The sequence below is a fragment of the Rhyacophila brunnea genome, unplaced genomic scaffold, assembly GCF_057557595.1.
Source record: "Rhyacophila brunnea isolate RB1 unplaced genomic scaffold, BYU_Rbru_1.0 scaffold_5, whole genome shotgun sequence".
In the NCBI taxonomy this organism is placed as follows: Eukaryota; Metazoa; Arthropoda; class Insecta; order Trichoptera; family Rhyacophilidae; genus Rhyacophila; species Rhyacophila brunnea.
Window position 1 is genome coordinate 46,260,955 of NW_028233170.1, and position 20,616 is coordinate 46,281,570.

Here is a 20,616-nt window from a genome sequence, read left to right on the forward strand (position 1 = left end):
TTGTCAAATACCACACTGTTTTATACCATTTTTTGGAGTTTTGTTAAAATAATAATCTTTCTTAAAAATAAGAAGAAAGTTACAGTTACAATTATTACAGTTACAAATAAATTCCCTCACTAAATACTATGGAATGGTGTTTTGTAAAAAGGGCGAATTAACCAAAATGCTATTTTACAGGAGGATTTTCAACTTTTGACATTTATTTATTAATTACCTGTGGATGTTTATAAATGTTTATAACTTTGAAAGAATACTGTTTTTATGATAGATAGATAGATAGATATTTTAAAAGGCCTAATATGTCACATTCGCTTTTTATTCGTGCTAAGTGGATATTTGCCCTCACGATTATCATTTTTAAGTACTTTCCTGTGGAGATACAAATTCACAAGAAAGCAAGCTAGTGAGGTAGATATTGTTTTTTCATTAAACTCTCGATTTCGCCCTTTTTACAAAACACTGAAGATTTCTTATTTTAGAGAAAAATATATCTAAAAATTCTTAATTATATATAACATTTATTACAAATTGTCTTTTGCCATTTTCGGGTATCCTAATATGGCAAATATTAAATATTTCAGAATAAAAAAATATCAACTTTATCAATGCCTGCTGCACTATCTGATGTCATAATTGAGAATGCATCACACAATACCCCATATTTTACTCATAACATATACTATGACATGGCTCAAGTATTAAAATAATGAGAACAATAAGATACTTGTTTCACGTGTGCTCCAGTTTATCAAGGACAATAAACATCAAAAATACCCACGCCCACCAAATTGAGCTACGGGCGCGATACCCGAGAGATGCAGGTTCGATTCCTGCGGGGTCTTACTTTTTTCAAAATTATGTATGTTCAATAATTAGAATGTTACATTCTTAAATCTTGTGTATTAATTGTTGAAAAAAAAAATAGTTAATTATTCTAATAAAGATTTTCATTTCTTCTAGGCGTGTGAAGTGATCCCGAAATGTTTGTCTAAATCGTCTAATTACAGTTTGCTAGATGTCGAATCAAACTCTTTACAAATAAGTGTTCTAGATGACAACTGGCCGTCCGTTGAAACATTGGGTCTTGACGATTCCCAATATGGGGCATTCAAAATGGCACTCACCAGAGAATTCGTAACTATCCAAGGCCCGCCGGGTACTGGCAAAACTTTTCTCGCTCTGAAAGTGGCCGAGACACTTCTACAAAATGACGAATGCATGAAAAAGTCTCCAATGTTAATCGTATGCTATACCAATCATGCGTTGGATCAATTTCTCGAAGGTATTTTACAAGCTTTCAATAAAATACCTGGCTGGGATGATCCCAATCAATTTAAATTGGTGCGTATCGGCGGTCAATCAAAAAGCGAAGTCTTGAGTCAGTATAATTTGAACAGCCTGCGGCGTAACAGCAACAATTTTAGATTTAGAAGAAATCTCATAGAAATATCCGTGGCTCTAAACACCTTCCAGTCAACAATCGATTTCATCGATAATCGTGAAGGAATTTTAAATGTTGCTCAGTTCTCCGAACATTTAAATTTTGATATAAATAAATTTCTCCACAATTACACATATGAAAGTCACAGCGGAAGTTGTCCAATTGTTTCGTGGCTTTTGATGCACGACGATAATAACCGAGTTTCTGGATCGTCTTGGGCCAAGACTCGCAACGATGAATCTGATGAAGACAATGACAGCGATGATTACGAGGAGCAAAGTGATTATGTGCACCGGCCTATGATCGATGACGATTGTGATTTGTTTAAATTAAAAAATACCGATAATTTCTATTATCCCAAGACTTTATCTGACCAATTGGAACGGTGCACGCAAGAATATGATGATATGTTAAAAGACAGGGAGATTTCGTCTGAAAGTCTCCATAATCAATTATATCACATAAAAAAACTTCAAATAGATTTGGATATACTGAAGGTTGGAAATTTCATTTATTGCATAATTTTTGAAATTTTGGAATTTTCATCAGTGATCTGTTAACAATTGTAAACACTAATTTCAAGGCAGATAATGATATGTATAATCATTATGAATTAATATTTTAATTACCAACTTTTTGAATGGACATTGATTTTATTTAGATTTTTAATCCTATTAAGTCATGAGCTACAATCAATTTCTCATTTGCACTCCCTTTAAAAGTTTACAGTGCACAAGTTAGGACTAAAGCGCATTGGAAATGGCGCCCGTGGCATATTATGTTAGACTGAATAGGATTCATACAGTTACATCTTTTTTATTTTAATCCTGGTTGGTGGAATTTAATGTACCTCAGTTAGAATAAAATTATTATGTTATAATAAAGAATCTGACATTCTTAAAACCTTGTGTGTACCTTCCATATTCAATAAAAAAAAAAAATTTCATTACCTACAGTAGTTCTGCCATGTAAAAACCATTTTATTTATTAACAAATAATTCATCTAACTGGCGATATGGTATTTGCAGCTTCAATTGAAAACTTCTTGGACTACATCAGAAGCGTCAATGACAGTTCCAAGTGAGCCACCAGAATATTACTCCTGCAAAGAAAGGTGGATGCTTTATCGGCAATGGATAAATGCTCTGAAGGATCCGCTAAATGAAGCTCTCATGGCAAAGATGGTAGGTCTTATTGAACCTTTTACTTTATACCCTTAGGATTTGCTATCCCAAGAGTCTGAAATTTTCGTTTGGTCTACATCAGGGGTAGTCAACCTTTTTATACCTACCGCCCACTTCTGTATCTCTGTTAGTAGTAAAATTTTCTAACTGCTCACCGGCTCCACAGTAATGGTGATTTATAAAGTAGGGAAATAACTTTACTTAATAAAATATATAAAACAGTTACAGCAAGTTATAGCATATAATAATAATTACTTACCAAATACTTAATGTCGAACTTTCGCTAAGTTCAATCAATATCAATAAACTGAATATCACTTTCCACATATTTGGATATAAAACAGGCATAATGTGAACTAAACTTATGCGAGGGCGATACAAATAGTATATTTTCTGAAATTTAAATTGTCACGGGGAATTTCATGAAAACATGAAAATGTTTTTAACCCGATCGCCGCGGATGGGACATATGTTGTTTTCTACATAAGCTCTGATACTGGGCGGATGTCGTAACTGTTGATATCGAAAATTGAAATGTCGGTAAAGTAGGAAATACTTCACGCATAGTATTGATTTTTGTATTGAAAGATGCTCTGATTCGTGTTCGTACCGCCATATCAATAACTTTGTCAAAAATATGTTGTTTTAATTTCATAAACATCGATCTTTCGAACCCCCTCGATCTATCGAGATTCGCCGGTACGATTGCATCAGTTCAAATCTACGCGGTATTTTTCGCGGCTGCGCAGTAGGTATACAAAATATATTTCATTCGAGTTGAGTGTGCGCCGAGTATTTACCGTGTAAAGTTAAATTCACCGCGATTTTTACATCATGTGCGGGAATACGAAAAAGACAACCAAAAAACGAAAAGAAATTTGTCGTAATATTTCTAAAAATGTACTTGAACTTGTGTTCAGGATTATGTCATTTATTACTCATGTGTAGACACCGGACATCTGGAGTCCTTTTTTTTTTGGGACGGACTCGAATATTACAACATTTTTTAATTAAAAAATGCGTTAATAATTTATGGAACCTATGTTTTTCAGAAAAATAAGTTGTACGATGTAGTAGGTACAATGAAATATGAAATAAATGATATTGATAATATGTGCAAGAGACTTTATCGATACTTAATTATATAGAAACGCTGCTATTAGTAGATATACTATACTATTTAGAGAATTTAATGAAGCGCTTACGTATAGAGTGGAAGAATTAGGTGTTAATAGTAATATCTATAATATTTAATAATATTCCACTTTTTATATACCTATTATTGAAATCAAAGTTTAAAATTTCCACTAAACTACTTCTATTTTCACTATCAAATAACAAATCAAACTTGCTCCCATGATGAGAAGGACCGGACAGCTAGTGTATTATTAAAATCGTACCAAATCTGAATGATTTCGTATATTATGTTGATACTACGAAAATATATAATAAAAAACATATTATTATATTATTGTAAAACCAATTCAACGAGGATTCAAATCAATGCTTATCAGCTCGGAGTAAGGACAGATTTTTACACAATGCACAACAGCGGTCACTTGAGAATATCAAGATACGTCTGTTATATTTACCATAACTACTTAAGTACTTAAGCCAAACTAGTAATTATTTTTGTATACTTCACATATAATACGTTTCTTGTGATACGAGAATGCAACAGCTGGATTTAGGGATGGGTAAAATGGAGAATATCGGACCTACGTGGTTAATGAAACCATTTAGAAAAAGTTTCGTACGAAAGATACTTCAAATCGTACTTTTGTGTTTCAAGCAAGTGGTTGGACATGTTGAGATATTCAATTTTAATATATAGGTACTGATGTTGTAATGTTTTTTTTGACATTTTGATAGGCCATTTTCAAACACTTTATATTCATCATGCAAAATATGTAAGTATATGCGTTTTCTGTTAATTGCTACTCCCTAATACTATAAATTATATATCATAGTATTATTTCAATGAATTGTTTCGGAAGTTATCAAAATGATACAATCATAATTAGTCGACATTGACACATTGTGTATATATAGTACCTAATACCATTGATAATAAATTATTTTATCAAGAAATATTAGATATAAATAGGTATAACACAGTTGCAGTGCCTACCATTTCTTAACAAGTTGACCTTCCCTAATAGCTCATTGCTTTATCCAATCTGGGAGTTCACACATGAAACTATAATTTGATGTTATAGTAATATGGTAGAAAAAACAAAAAAAACTAAACCTGCGCGCTTGTTAACTGATCTACGTATTTTCTTAAAATCCGACATCACTTCAGTTTTGACGATTATGGATAATAGCTTAAAATTGTTGATTTGTTTTGTATTTAGTGAGTAGGTATATTTCGTGATATTTCACATTAGCTGGTTCCATTGTTTACGGGAAATGACGATTTAACGGGCTTACATATTGAATGTATTAATAGTATGTAAGATATTCATTACGGGTTTTCACAAACACTTCAGATAATCAAAATTAGTTATTTACTTGATCCTTTATTAATAGGTAAGAAGGTTTTCACATTCTTTTATTATATTAAATTACTATATAAACGAAAATTAGCTTTTTTCGATGTCAATGTGCATTTACGATCGGTGAGTGCGCATAGTCCACGAAGAAGGCATACGCCGGGTCGTAAATAATGACTTAAATAGAATACCTAGTACAAAACATAAATCAATTAGAATTTATTGATTAATGTTTTTGCCACTCGTACCCGTTCGATATAGGGACCATTATACCACGTTTTCCTCTAGAAGGTATATAAGGTACTTTTAAACACTTTTGAACTGATTTTTTGTCCACAAAATCGCTTTATATTGAGACGTCACACAACTATCACAACTTACGATGGTTATTGTACATTTTGCATTTTTGTTTATTGTTATTAAATCTTAGTTGATATTATTCTTTTGACTTATTAACCTAAAAATAACAATAATGGATGAAATATAATATTCCTAAAAATTATAATATGGCACATACAATATATAATTGTCAAGCCTCGATAGCGAAAGCTGCGTGACTATCAAATGCACTATTTAAACCTGCTATTAATATTGTTTTAAAAGCACATTGCATTGTTATTTTTTTAAGATTATCCTTTGCTTTGTAATTTTATTCTTGTAAATCCACGGTAAACATAAATTTATATACAATATTGGTATATACTACAGCTGATGATGATACATACTATCGTATGGAAAATAACTCATTCTTAACACGTTGATCGCCATGGGGGTCACCGGTGACCGGCATTGGATTACGTTCAGGGGGCCATGGGGGTCACCGGTGACCGGCAAAGAAGACCTGCCTTAGAGTTGTTCTACAGCGCCGGTGGGCACGCTCGCAGTGCATTTTTCGATACGCGGTGACCGGCATGGCCCTTCTGTATATTACTGCCACTTGGCCTGAAAATATGTCTTCCCAGTCACAAAATATAGGCTCACTAATGTAAAGAATGTACATAATGAAAAAAAAAGTTTTCCTTTTAAATTGTAAATGTGTTTTTATTGATATAAAAATAAAAATTAAATAGATTATAAAAATGTAAGTTATAAAAAATATGTAAATAATAAAAAAATAGAATAACAAAAATGATTATAAGGTATGTATACGTATATTTCCAGTTTATGTGTATCCAGGTATTATACTACCCAATTTGAAAACTTTTATTCCGTATTTGTGCCTTTTCTGTTTATTATACTATCTAAATCTAAATATAATTCGACCGCGAAATGGCACCATGCTCTCGTCAACACATATGGACAGGTGACCGGCGAAATGGCCGGCACGGCGCAATAGAATAAATTAACTTGTTGGCGCCGCGACGGACACATGTGGCCGGCACATCATAAAAACCAATATTTACGTAGAAAAATCATGAAAATGAAAAAAAAACATTATATTTTTTCATAACCTATCAAATAATACCTTAAAAACAAATAATCATTTTTTAACTATTTTATGTAAAACTAGTTGGCGATCAATGTGTTAAGTAGTGGACTTTTTGTATTCATCATGCGATTGAAAACAATAAAACCACATTCAAAATATGTCATTGGTAGGGAACCTTTTTTAATATCTGAGGTAGGTGAATTTTAAACACAGAAAATTTTTCAGTGATGAATTTGCGCTATTTCATAATGTATATAAATCAGTCATTTAATAAATAAGGACAAATATCACCAACAAGTTAGTTCAAGTAAACAACGACTCCCACGTTATCTATACTTACTTAATTGACTTTTTATGCAATAATATGTACCTACCTATATTTTGTAATGTTATTCAATTGAAAATGTCCATTAGGATAAAATCGGTTAAATATCAAAATTATGAAATAAATGTGGAAAAAGTACGAAAGTACATATAAAGTGTTTTAATGAAATATGTATCTAGGTACCAGTCGTTTTATGTGATGAATAGTTCTTTACACTTTATAATATCTAAGTATTTAAATCAAATACATAATATAATCATATATCAGATAATTACTTTTTAATTACAACATTTAAATATAAAAATATAATGCTAATTTTGTCGAATGGCCATCTAATCGGCGCGCCTTTAGCGTACAATGTATTAAATGGGACGGCAGGACTTTTTTAACGTTACACACCTACAAACTTACCTGTAGAATGAACAAAAATGGAACTACGAACTACCATAGGACGCCATTTTGAAAATTTCATTCGAATGTCAGATTTTGTCCAGTTACGAATCTTGATTGCGTAGTTTTCGACAATGGCTCCATTTTTTTTTGTAGTACTTATTCCACTTTTAATCAATAAATTAGGACCGGTTTCGTCAACCTCAGAGGGACATTTTCAACTGAATCTTCCCTTGTTCAGTTGAAAATGTCCCTCTGATGCGAACGAAACCGGTCCTAATTTATTGATTAAAAGTGGAATAAGTACTACAAAAAAATGCGTTTTATTAAATTAAACAACAATAAATATTAACGTAATACAATGACTAAGTGAAAATCTGAAGCAATATTATATTGCAAAACCTTTAGAAGAATGCAATTACGGCTTACGCAATACATAATATTATAATAGTAGGTTCAAACGAATATTTTCAGGGATGTTTCGCATCTACAGATGTACGCCACTGGTATTTTGAAGATGAAATTTCTTACGATCGATTTGATGAAATTCTTCAATGTCAATAGTTTATAATCAAATAGACCAGTTTGGGCAGAGCATCCTCAAAATACTTAAATATCTAAAGAAATAAACAAGTAGGTATGTGACTTTTTTATCGATATGTAGGTACGGTATTGTTGCTTGGTAATACTAATAGGTATCAATATGATACACTTAGAACATAAAACGGGTCAGCGGACAAAATCTTTCAATATTTGTATTTATATTAGTGGTAGGTACGCAAAAGCTATTCGATATTTAATTATGAAAAAACATATTCTACACGCATTTTATAAAAACGGTTTACCATTACTTACCTGCAATAAAACAAACCATCAATTTTGTAATGCGACCTTTTTAATTACAGTTTGCGAATTTGAATTCGTTTGAGTCGCCCGCACGTCGCGTTAAAATATTGGCAAGACGATTATTTTAATTACAATAATTACCATCACACCTGTAGGCCTATTCTTAACAATTATCACTTTAGCACATTTACGATGTTACCATTGGTCCAAGTTAACACATTTGTTATTCAGGCACACTGTCAGATATTATCACTTTAGCGGCAGTTAACTTTCATATCCGGTTTAAACGGCTAACTACGGCGTGAAGTACGTACGTTATTTGCTGGTATATTATCTATGATTTTCTGACTTCGGTTAAAATCGGTCATGCTCGTGCCGCGTTGTCTCTGGTACCCGAACGGCGCGAGCTTTGTTTATATAAATGTCAAACGTCAAACGTAACCAAACTTAACCTACAATTTTGCCACTCATGTCAATTGCATAAAATATAGATAATATACGTAAAGTCAATTGTCAACCGGACAAAGATTTTGACGGTAAGAATATATAATTTAAATATTACAATATTGTTTGTGTGTATGGAACAGTAGGTATATTATTTTCTTTGGGATTATTATGCAACTATAGTACAAAACTTTTTTATATTCCAGCACGTAAAATATCAAGGCGTCATCCTGTGGAAGAAGCCGAGAGCACACCATTGCAACCCCGGCCTAGAGGTAATAGTTAAATATTGTTTGTTTCATATTTGTTTATATAAAAAATATTGAAGAAAACCTTGGTGTAGGAAAATGATTGAAAAAACACCGCAAACATACAGCTTGTCTTATATTTTTTCCATCAATGTTGCCGGCCATGAATAGGGATGTTTCCAACCTTTTATTGGAGAATAACCAGACGAAAGTACTATTACCATACAATAATTATATAATATCTATATATTTTAATTATATCAAAATAGCATTCACCTAGACTAGGTCATCATGACTAATTGACTGCATTCATACTTGCTTTACACTAATATAATATTATGTATGCAGTATGTAAACAAACAATATTTATTTAGTAAGTAAGTAGTACATACGCCTGCCATATCTATACTTAATACATGTGGCCCTCGACTTTCACACGTAATTAGTTCCTCAGAAAGTGTACATTAAAATATTATTTATTTATCAATGGGTGTAATAAAGTTAACGGGTGTTTCTTTAGAAACTTGTTAAATATATATAAATAGTCGAATACCACCCTTTTATATATTTGAGAAGGTGACAGGGAACGGAGGAGAGAGTAGCAACTGCGTGGTAGATTACAGTTTTTGCATTATCAACAAGAATCTACATTGTAAGAAATGTACGAAATAACGAATTATTTTAAAGTCGAGGGCCACCCTACTACGATATCAAAAGAGAGTATTGTATCAGGAGAAATTATGTATATGTGTTGTAAAAAAAATAATCCAAGTATAAAACCATTACTAACAATTTTTATTAATGTTAATATAATACAATATAATTATTATATATAAAAGTATAAAACAGAATAAGTACATAATAGTATGTGCATTATGATAAATTTGGCATATTTCAGTCATTTGTCGATAATATATTGGATAAAAGGTTAGTTATTTATTACGCCGCATTTATTTAATTAATTATTGGCACCAAAATATCTGTTGACAATTCTCTGTTGAGCAGAATACGCCTGCCTTATCCTATTGGCATTCCAAGTGTCAGTATATACAAATTCAGATGGGACAGGGTCATCTACAAGTTAGATTCGGTATCCTGAAAAAAAAGAGATTTGTTAGCACAATACATGACATACTCAATCCAATGTCACATCTATTTAAGTACCTATTGTTTTCATTTACTTGAACTTAAATTACCTAAATTCTTGTATCACGTTGTGCAGAATACAATATGCATATATTTTTTTTATTTTTGTTGCTTTTTGTTCGCTCGTAGGCATCTAAATTTTGTTTTAAGTACACCGTTGAGTCTCTCTACCATATTCGTTGAACAGTGGGTTTCTCAACCGCATAACCTAATTTGCCTGAAATGTTTTTAGATCAGTCAATACCAAGAAAACCAAAAGGAAACAAGAGAATAACGAAGATGACCGAGAGAGAAGACGAAAGCTGCAACCGACTACATTATCTGCTTCACGTTCGTCAGCTGAATGCAGAACTAAGATTTCAATGATCACAATCTGTTTTTTGAATATGTTTTCGATTAAATAAATTTGAAACGTTATACATTGTTGTTTCATTAAATACCCACTCATAACTATGCAAAATTTTGATTCCTTTGATGTCTACGGAATACGGGTAAATGTAAAACGAAACGAAAATGTTTGTTACTGGCAGTGCCAGTGGCGAAGGGTGGAGGTAGGCTGTTAAGATCCGCCATAAATAGTGCACACTAAACTTTAAGTTAAAACTCTTTCGTTATGCAATCGTTCCATTTCCAATTTGACCAGTGATTCGTTAAATAATAAATGTCATCTCATAAGCAACAATAACGACCTCGACACGTTCGCTACCAGTCGAATTTGAATAAAAATGGGGGCCCTGAAAAGGGCCTTTTGTACGACGATAGATGGATTATTGCATGTAATCATAGACGATAAGATTTTTTTTCACGCCTTCTCAGTCTTCTTGGGCAAGAGCACCGCCTGGATATTGGGCAGCACTCCACCCTGGGCTATAGTGACGCCGGAGAGCAGCTTGTTCAGCTCCTCGTTGCGGATGGCGAGCTGCAAATGACGAGGGATGATGCTGGTTTTCTTGTTGTCCAACATTAGCTGCATCTCCTTCGTATATCATATATACGTTTGAATACAGGCTAAATTATTTGGCACATACATGTGGAACGGTGTCGAATGAGTTATTGAGCGCTGAAAATGAGCCTGTCCATTAGATACTGGTATAGTGATTGTGTTAATCGTCACCAAAATAGATGTCAACAATTCGTTGACGAGTAGCATATGCCTCCCTTAATCTATTTTGATTCCGCGTCTCATTATACACGAATTCCGATAGGACAGGCTCATCAACAGGTTCTAGATTCGGTATCCTGAAAAAGAAAGAATAAGAGATGTGTTAGCACATGACAGACTCAGTCCAATGTCACATCTATTTAAGTAATGTTTTCATTTACTTGAAACTTCAATAATTACCTATAATGTTGCATCATGTTATGCAGAATACAACACGCATATATTATCTTGGTTGCCTTCTCAGGTTTATAATGGAGGGCTCTATCCCCTCGAAGTCATCTAAATTTTGCTTTCAACACACCGTTCAGTCTCTCTATGACATTCCTTGTTGAGCAGTGGGCAGCCGTATAGCGAGCTTCAGGTGAATCTACCTCGGCACGTAGAATCGGAATGAGCATATATTTTTCTACCGCATACCCTGAATCACCTGAAATGTTTTTTGGATCAATCAATAACAAGAGGAAATGAAGAAGGACAATGAACAATGACAATCTGTTAATTTTAATATGTTTTCGACTGAAATCAGGATTTAAATAAATTTGAAATGTTTGTTAAGATCCGCCATAAATAGTGCACACTAGTAAAGTTCGACATACCCAAGAGAACAAAATTTCCAACTCTTTCGTTGTGCAATCGTTCCATTTCCACTTTGACCATCGATTGATTGAATATAAATTGGTCATGAACACTGCCTGGGAATCTTGCACTCACTGCCAGAATGTTCATGTCCATATCACATACCTGCATAAAAATAAATGTCGTGTTAATGAATTGTTTGTTTGAGTTATTCGTAATGAAAGTATGGTACTGTTCGGTTAAAGCGGATACAGCGGAAAACACATTTTGAAAATAGCCGATAAACTGGATTATTTGTTAGGTTAACCTAACCTAACCGAACCCAACCTAAACTAATCCAAACTGACAAATAATCCAGTTTATCCAGCTGTATCCGCTTTAACCGAACAGTACCGAAAGTATTAAACAACATAGTAAAATTAATGATTTGTTACCAATTGCACATTTACAGTAAAATTTCCACGGTAATTTTTAAATGATTCTGTCTCCAAGTGTGGCGGGAAAATGCGCACATGAGTGCAGTCAATGCATCCGATGATGCCTGGGAAATGAGCCTTTTCTTGGAATCTGAAATAAAAACAAAGTTTTACCGACACATAATATTGCAGTTCAATCATTATTTGCTTTTTTACTCATAATGTGTATGTTGTTGGTACTCTAGTTATATGTAAAATTGTATAAATTGGTCAGAGGGTATCAACACGACACTAAAAATAATGCATTGGTTGGTAAGTACCTACCTCCTTTGAATTCTGTCACGAGAGTCAGCACTGTTCGGAAACTTCAGGTAAGTACTGCCAAGCACTGATATTATAGCATCGGATACATTTCCAATGCATCTGCTCACTGATGGCTGGCTCATTGTGCAGAAGAAGTCTTGGCCAACCCCTTTTTGGTAACCTCCCTCTGCGTAAAAACGCAAAGTAGCCAAAACCTAAAATTCAAGTAAAGGAAACAAGTTTTTTCAATAACATAATATTCAAATCTTGTTAATCTGTCGTGGTGAATGCTTAATGATGAAGTAGGTAGGTATTTACATGTGCTGTTGTCAAACTGAGTAAATGTATCTTACCCATGTTATCTTCCGCTGTCATAAAGTAGGGTTAAGTATAGCTACTAAATGTCGAAGTAATTTGTGACTTTAATTACCTGAATTTGGACAGGAATTCCTTTGGGTATGCCTCTCATCAACACGGAGTCCAATTTGGTCACTATCTCGATCACCATTTCTTTCGACAGTCTGTATAATTGTCGAAAGAACGTGTCCGTTACATCAAAAGGATTCTGACTATCGCGTATCCTCCTTCGCTCTATATTCAGCGCGCGTATCTCTTGTACACGCTGTCTTCTTACTTCCTCGGCGTGCAAATGAATCGCAAGAATAAATGCCATTGCGGTAGAATGTAGAAAAAAGATAAAAAAATATTACGAACGTTATTTGACATCCGCGAAACGAACATCTATGATTCTAACCATAGAATCCGTAGAACCGAACCACAAATTGTGGTTTGAAACTTTGCATATTATCTTGCATCTCAATTTTCAATATGTAAAATTGACATATTTTCTCTCGTTCTCGCAGTAGCACGGCACATCGAGGTGCCGCTAACTTTGACAGGGATATCGGTTAACTTTCTTACGCAAATGACCGCGAGAATAGCAAATGTGTTAATTTTGATAATTTTATCATAATTAGCCGTTTTAACCTTTTAACACATCCGTTTGGATACGTTAGAATAGCCCCGCTGAGCTGCCAGAAAAAACAACTGACTAATTGTAGAAATCCATACTAAGAATCATTTGGGCAAAAGTCTCCTTAGGATATTGGATTCGTCCACCATTTTAATGTGTTTTTTTATGGGTTGACGGTTAAAGACTCGAAAGATCCGGTCTTTACTCATGTGTCTCCCCAATTGTTTCAAAGTCATAAATCGAGTTCATTATTGAAAGTCGTAAATATTTAGTAAAGATGCGTCCACACGGAATGAAAAAATATATATTATTATATTTTAGAGGATTGCAAGTTTTACCAATAAATTACGAATTACTATGAAGGAATATATAAAACGTATAAATTTTTGATAAAAAAACACACGGGTAGGTATACAATATAATATAAAATATAAATCATGGAATATTGACTTTTCAACTATATTACATATATCTTCGCGTACAATTAAATGCTTGTAAATTTTTAAAACCTTACCCAAAAAAAAGTTTTTATAGCACTTGGAAAAATTTACGCAATTTAAAAAATAAATATTGTTTTTTTTACAAAACATAAAATGACAATCACTAACATAACACAATGCTCAATAAAACTGAAAAGTAATCTACAAAATCCAAGTTTCACTAAAAAAAAAAATAACAAAAAAATTATTATAATATTTTCAACCAGTGTGGACTCACCTTTAACGCTTAAATTAGAATGGCCCATAAAACATGTAAAATGCTGACACAATCTATGCCACGAAATAAAACTGGGGACTACCATCCAATTTTAATGGATTTGTCATCAATAAAACTTACACTAATTAACAATAATTCATAAGTCACCAATAAAAGCTATTATTTTCAATAATTTTTATGGCATTTTTAAGTGTTTTTAACACGAGTAAAATAAAATTAGTCAGTGATTAATTGTCTTCATCGGAGCACTTGTTTTGAAGTCGAGTGTTATGTCATCGAAAATGGCTACAGAGTTTATCAGAACAAAGCAATACGGTAGTTTTGTTAAAGTAAACATAGCTAAATTCAACACTCCATTATGTGTTTTAGTGTGGCACTTGGATCCTTATGTATCTAGGCATGATAACAGTTGTAGCCACAATTTTTAACTGCCGTATTTATTATAATACAGCGAAGAATAACATTTCGAAAAACCGACCGCGGACAGTACATCTTTTGTATGGAAACTTTACGCGCCGATCGGGTTAAAACCCCTACCGCCCACCATGAAAGCTGGAACACCCACTAGTGGGCGGTAGGGACCCGGTTGACTACCCCTGGTCTAAATAATTTTAATGACACGTGATGTATATACCTACAGTCGAACTTGGTTATTACGAGGAAGATGAGACCGACTGAATTTGCTCATTATAAGCGTTTCTCATTATATTTGAGAATAGGTATTTTTAAATGAGCGGTGTCACATAACACAAAAAGTCGCAATTCAAACAAAAATACACAATTAGAATTTTTCCCTGAAACAAGCGACATTCATAAACTACAAAAGAAGTTGTTTATTGTAATGAATGCTGGCAGGTACTTAGTGACTTCACAAACCTTGGATTTTTTAAATGCAATTTCAACCATATGCGTGTACATATACTTTTTCATTATTGTCGTCAAAACCACCAATTAGGTAGGTACATAGACACTTAACTAGTGTCATAAACGTAATCCGAGAGAAGCACATTATAAAAGTGAATAAATGTATGGAGAAAATCATAAACTAAAATGTCAACGAATGTTTCCTCATTACATCCGAGATCTCACTATATCCGTGATCGTAATAAGCGAGTGTGACTGTAGTTTACGACTTCTAGCCCCTATTCTAGCAGTAGTGTTTACCGCACAAAATTCAGCATCTGCATGCACATAAAAAATGTATGCCCATTGTTATTCCATAGGCAAAATCATGCGCGCACAAGTGTTGAATATTATGGTAACAGTAAACACAATTACTACAACGGCTGCTGGATGCCACAATTTTAAGCCATATAAGCCAATTACCTGGTAAGCCATGTTTGTAGAGTGCATAAAGAATATAGTTCAATTAGCCATTAAATTTCGTTATTCAAAATCCCGCAGACTATTTAGTTACATAATATGCCCCAGAACTATATGGATATGATCAACATTCACTTCTAATTTTTCTATTTTGTATGTGGGTCATCACTTTTTGCGAATGCATTGAAGATGGCATTTCTGTTTCAGCGATTTCAGAGAGCCATTCCAATTTAAATTTATCGCAGGATTTCTTTCGAGAATTGAGTCGAAGAATTGTGCATGTGATGGTTTTGTGCATTCGAGCGAAACTAAAATCTGGCAAAGGAAACTTTTACAATATTTTTGTGTGAGGACTGTGCGGTGGATGAAAACATGTGTGCGGACACATTTTGGTAGGTAATTTTTGAAAAAACATTAAATTGGTTGGTAATTTTTTGTTTTATCTTGCAGGTCGAATTTCAGAAAGAGAAAACTGTGTGCGATGAGTTATTAATGGCTGCTGATTATGATATTCTGCATAAAGCTCGGGTGATTGGAATCACTACAACGGGTGCTGCTCGTCAGCAGTCTCTGCTAAAAGCCCTCCATTCTCATATAGGTAAGCCCCGCATCTGACATTTCCTTTCCAAGCCATCGACTAATAAGCCAAAATATAAAATTTAATATAATTTATAATATCACTATGTAAAATGCCCGAGAGAAAGTCAATTGGATAATTCCATGGACAATAATGTTTCATAAATTTCTTGTCAAACAAATCTTCCCAAATTTTAAAATATTTATTGTTTCTCATTGTAATCTGAATAATTATTGATCGCTATTTTTACAGTAATTGTGGAGGAAGCTGCAGAAGTATTGGAGAGTCACATAATTGCATCGTTGTCGAGTGCTTGTAAGCACCTAATTCTAATAGGTAATAATAATTTAGATTTTGCTTTTGAATACTATTTTGTTGAATAAACAATATCTTTTATTTTACGAATAATCCACAAGATTTGAGAATGTAACATTTTTTATATTGAAGATACATAATTTGATTACTAACAAGTGCAAGTACGTTATATCTAAAATTTATAGTGTTCTGGGCCTCGTTTAGTAATTAGAGAACTTAGTTTGATACTTGATTTTAAATATAAAAACCGATAGCCAAAATTAACGCAATATGATAAGCAGGATGCCCGTATCTTAATTGGTAAAGCACATTGGCGTGAATTCAGTGGCTACAGGTTCAAGTCCCGTCAGGAATCATATTTTTTTCAAAAAAAGATTTTTTTAGGTATATAGTATATACATCATTTTCAAATGATGTATATACTATTTTATTTAGTTACTGAATTGATTGTATTAACCGGAGCAGTGGAGCAATGGGGTTTTACCCGGAGCAAGAGCACTGAAAATTTGTAATGCTCCACTACACTGGATGTTTTTTTTATTATTAAAGTTTCGTCCTAAAATCCAATGAATATATTATATTTGATACTTCATAATAATGGAATTATTTGTAGAGTGCTGAGTGATAAATAATCTCACTTTTTTGACAGAAGAGGCAAATAATGAATTACGATTTGCTGTCGGCTTAAGAGAAACGGCAAATAATTTTCAACAGTAGATGGAACGAAATTTCGCAGTCATCGCCAATCGGAGACTGACAGTTGAGGTGTGAACACGTCAATTTGTTATGTGATGGCGTCGTAGGAATATATTCTTAAATCGTGTAAAGATGACTAAAAAACGTTCCGCATGTACTTGAAAAAGAAAACATGTCAATGAATATACTATTATTATTACGAATATAATAATAAACATGACATTAAAAGGACGCATGTTGAATTTTTATGACAAATTATATTTCGTTCTGCTCGCGTCATTTGCACAATCCGCGTGTCGCCTAGTCACGATCTTTTTAGACCATGCCTCAGCTGAAGTATAGCCTTAATGAAAATGACGATTACTTTAAAACTACATTTTGTATTTTTTTAAATTGTATACATATAATACATAATAATACTTTTAACCTGGATTGGAGCTGGAGCATGTATTAGGCCCGGAGCGGAGCAACTCAAAAAAGGTTCCGCTCCAACCCTCTGGAATATTAACTGTAAAACTCATTAAGTGCAATAGTTTAACATTGTCCTTGATGAGTTTTACCTTTGCATTTCAATATTATAATATAGTGGCAGTTTGTCAGTGATAAAAGAACACACCAAAAATAAATGCTTTTGTGCCTGGAGCTTTATGGAGACATATTATGAATAAGTCCTTCGACGTTGGCGGCAGATTATGAACTGTTTTGATGCTAAGCGTCATTTTGATAAGCAATAGTTTATGTTTCGTGAGTTGCTCAATAGAGTCTATGACAGATTTAAAATTACTATTATTGTACCGTAAAATATTGTTTGATGTTAAATGGTGAACATTCCAGGCGACCACCTTCAGTTGAAACCAATGACCGCGACGTACCGCCTAGCGAAGCGTTTCAATTTGGATCTCTCTCTGTTCGAGCGCATGGTGAAGAATGGCAGCCATTGCCACCAACTCAATGTGCAGCATCGCATGAGGCCGGAGTTTGCGAATCTCATCACTCCCACCATATACTCAAACCTCCTCAATGACCCCTGTGTCGAGAAATATGAACCCATTCTTGGAACCGCCAAGAATTTGTATTTTATCGACCATCAATTTCCTGAGACTTCGGTATGAATAAAAAGTTTTTTTTTTTTTACTACAGAAAATTAATACATGGGGTACTTGAAATTTATAAAAGTTTTCCATAATGATCGATTTTAGCAACCCTGGTTTTGCTTTCACTTGCCGGAGACATTCCTTAGTATTTCAAATAATCTCATTTTTACAATCATTTATTTAGTATGGCACATATTAACTTTTATCAGCTCATGGTTTTCAAATTGTATTTATTGGGAGTGCAGTGAGAACTTTGCTTAATTTAAAAGTAGATTTATTCAGTGTTGTTTTTTTATAACTTTCTCACTGGTGTTAGGAATTGCCTATAAGATGATTTAACATAGATAGTAAATCAAACCTTTCTTGGTTAATTCTGTTTTTAGTGTAGAAAACACCTTTAAATTTCCATGGATGTCACTGGAATCAAGACATCATTTTTAGCTAATCATTATATCATATAAATGTGATGATATCACATATTATTATAAAACTGTTGGCAGAATAATAACTATATTATCATTATCCACGTTTTTTTTTTAAATACACTTACTTCACCATGTTCGATCCGGAGAGGATCATATGGGTTTCCACAGAGTGGAAGTGTATTGACAGATTTTTGTGTTTTTACACTTGCCACTTGCTCAACCTATTCGGTCCATGCTCTTGACTCCAAACAAACATTGAAAAACAATGTGTATTTGCCAGACCCTGGATTCAAACCTGGGACGTGTGAGATTATGCCAACGCTTATGCTGCTTTACTATAATTAATATCTGATTGTTCATGTTTAAATATAATTAACACACTTGGGGCCGAATTTAACCGGAGAGGCCCCAGGCTAACACTATAAACATGCTACATTAGAGTGAAGTTCGATAGTTTTGACAGAAATCAAGACATACTCGGAGTGACCCTGAGCGAGAGAGAGAGAGATGCAATAGGTCTGGCGTAAATGCACCAGAATAGCAACCGTAACAGTCATCACATCTGCGCATGTTCAAAGTTAAATTGTTTCACTATAATGATGTTAGACCAGCCTCCGCTGGTAGATAGACACAGTGCCTGAAGATGCCGAAAAGTGAAACCCGGATGACTTAAATAGATCTTCATGGAATAATATTCTTCTTGTCGTACACTCGTGGTTGAGGATCGTGATCATTTTTTAATTTTGCCATCCTTTGAGCGACCAAGACTTTCTTTCCATCCTTCTCGATCTTCCGCTTTTCTCAGGGCAGAATGAATGGTGAAGGAATCAGCTCTTTCACTTGGTCGCTCAGGCGCTCTTCCTCTGCTTCGCCTTCCCTGGAGGCCACCCTAAACCACCAGTCTCTCCAGGATGTCTGGTCGAAGCCAGACAATATCTCCAAAAAACTGCAGAATGCATCTTTGACATACTGTCGATAGCCGTTCCTTTATCTGCAGTCTCTGGATGATTGACTGGTTCGTCCTGTGTTCCGTCCAAGAAATACGAAGCATTCGGCGCCAACACCACATCTTAAAGGCATTGATTGCCTTCCGCTCCCTTGCCTTCAGGGTCCATGACGCGACTCCATATAAAAATATAGAGAACACTAATGTTTGCACAAGCATTATTTTTGTGGCAATTGAAATTCCCCGATCCTTCCATATAGTGGTAAGATGTGTCATCGCATTTTTTTCAATCTATGTGTGCCTTCTTATTTCTGCTTCACATCCGCCCTTTCCACTGATGGTCGATCCCAGATATACAAACTCGTCCACTTCTTGTGTACTTGCTGTTGGTAGAAGGTTAGCCCGATCGACAACCATTAACTTGGTCTTATTCCTATTAATAAGGAAGAATAATATAAATTGTTTTAAATTAAAGTCATATGAATAAGTTGTTATTTTCAGGGAGATGAACAATCCAGCAAACTGAATACGCACGAATGTGACTTCCTTCTTAGTCTGGCCAGGTACTTCATCCATAACCAGTACCAACCCAATGACATTACTATTCTTGTCACTTACACGGGACAGATGTTTCACATGAGACGGGTAAGACTGTATGCACGTTTACATTTCTAATTAAGGTGCTGTTAATATTTATAATTAAATCAATATAGGTTTAACTAAAACTGACTTGAAGATGTATGTAATGTAAAGTTTGTAATGTTTTTTTCCAATACAGTCATATAAATCAATATTAGTTAAGTCCAAACATTAATATCATTTATGTTACCTTTACATCTAGGAGAAATTGAATTATCCCGAGTTGCATTCAGTTCGCATTATCAACGTGGACAATTTCCAAGGAGAGGAAAGTAAAATAATTTTACTATCGCTAGTAAGGAGCAACGAAGAAGCGAAGATTGGATTCCTTTCTACGCCTAATCGTGTTTGCGTCGCTTTGTCCAGAGCCAAAGAAGGTTATCATACTTTTTATGTGCATCCCATTCATTATATTCCATATGCCTGAAGCATGCCTATGACAATATACCTATGGAGAGAATTTCTCCTGAGGTGACGTACAATTAGCTGCCTGTTTCATTATT

At 33.9% G+C, this 20,616-nt stretch overlaps 1 protein-coding gene across 1 annotated transcript in view; it reads left to right on the plus strand.

Annotated features, from left to right (window-relative positions):
• LOC147066486 (NFX1-type zinc finger-containing protein 1-like) overlaps positions 1-20,616 on the plus strand; it is a 63,911-nt gene that overhangs the window by 9,953 nt on the left and 33,342 nt on the right. Inside the window, exons 6-11 of the mRNA XM_085956206.1 lie at positions 964-1,941; positions 15,872-16,019; positions 16,251-16,334; positions 17,844-18,115; positions 19,976-20,119; positions 20,316-20,490. Of these exons, the coding sequence (XP_085812332.1) occupies positions 964-1,941; positions 15,872-16,019; positions 16,251-16,334; positions 17,844-18,115; positions 19,976-20,119; positions 20,316-20,490 (1,801 nt within the window). The remainder of the gene's footprint in view (positions 1-963; positions 1,942-15,871; positions 16,020-16,250; positions 16,335-17,843; positions 18,116-19,975; positions 20,120-20,315; positions 20,491-20,616) is intronic.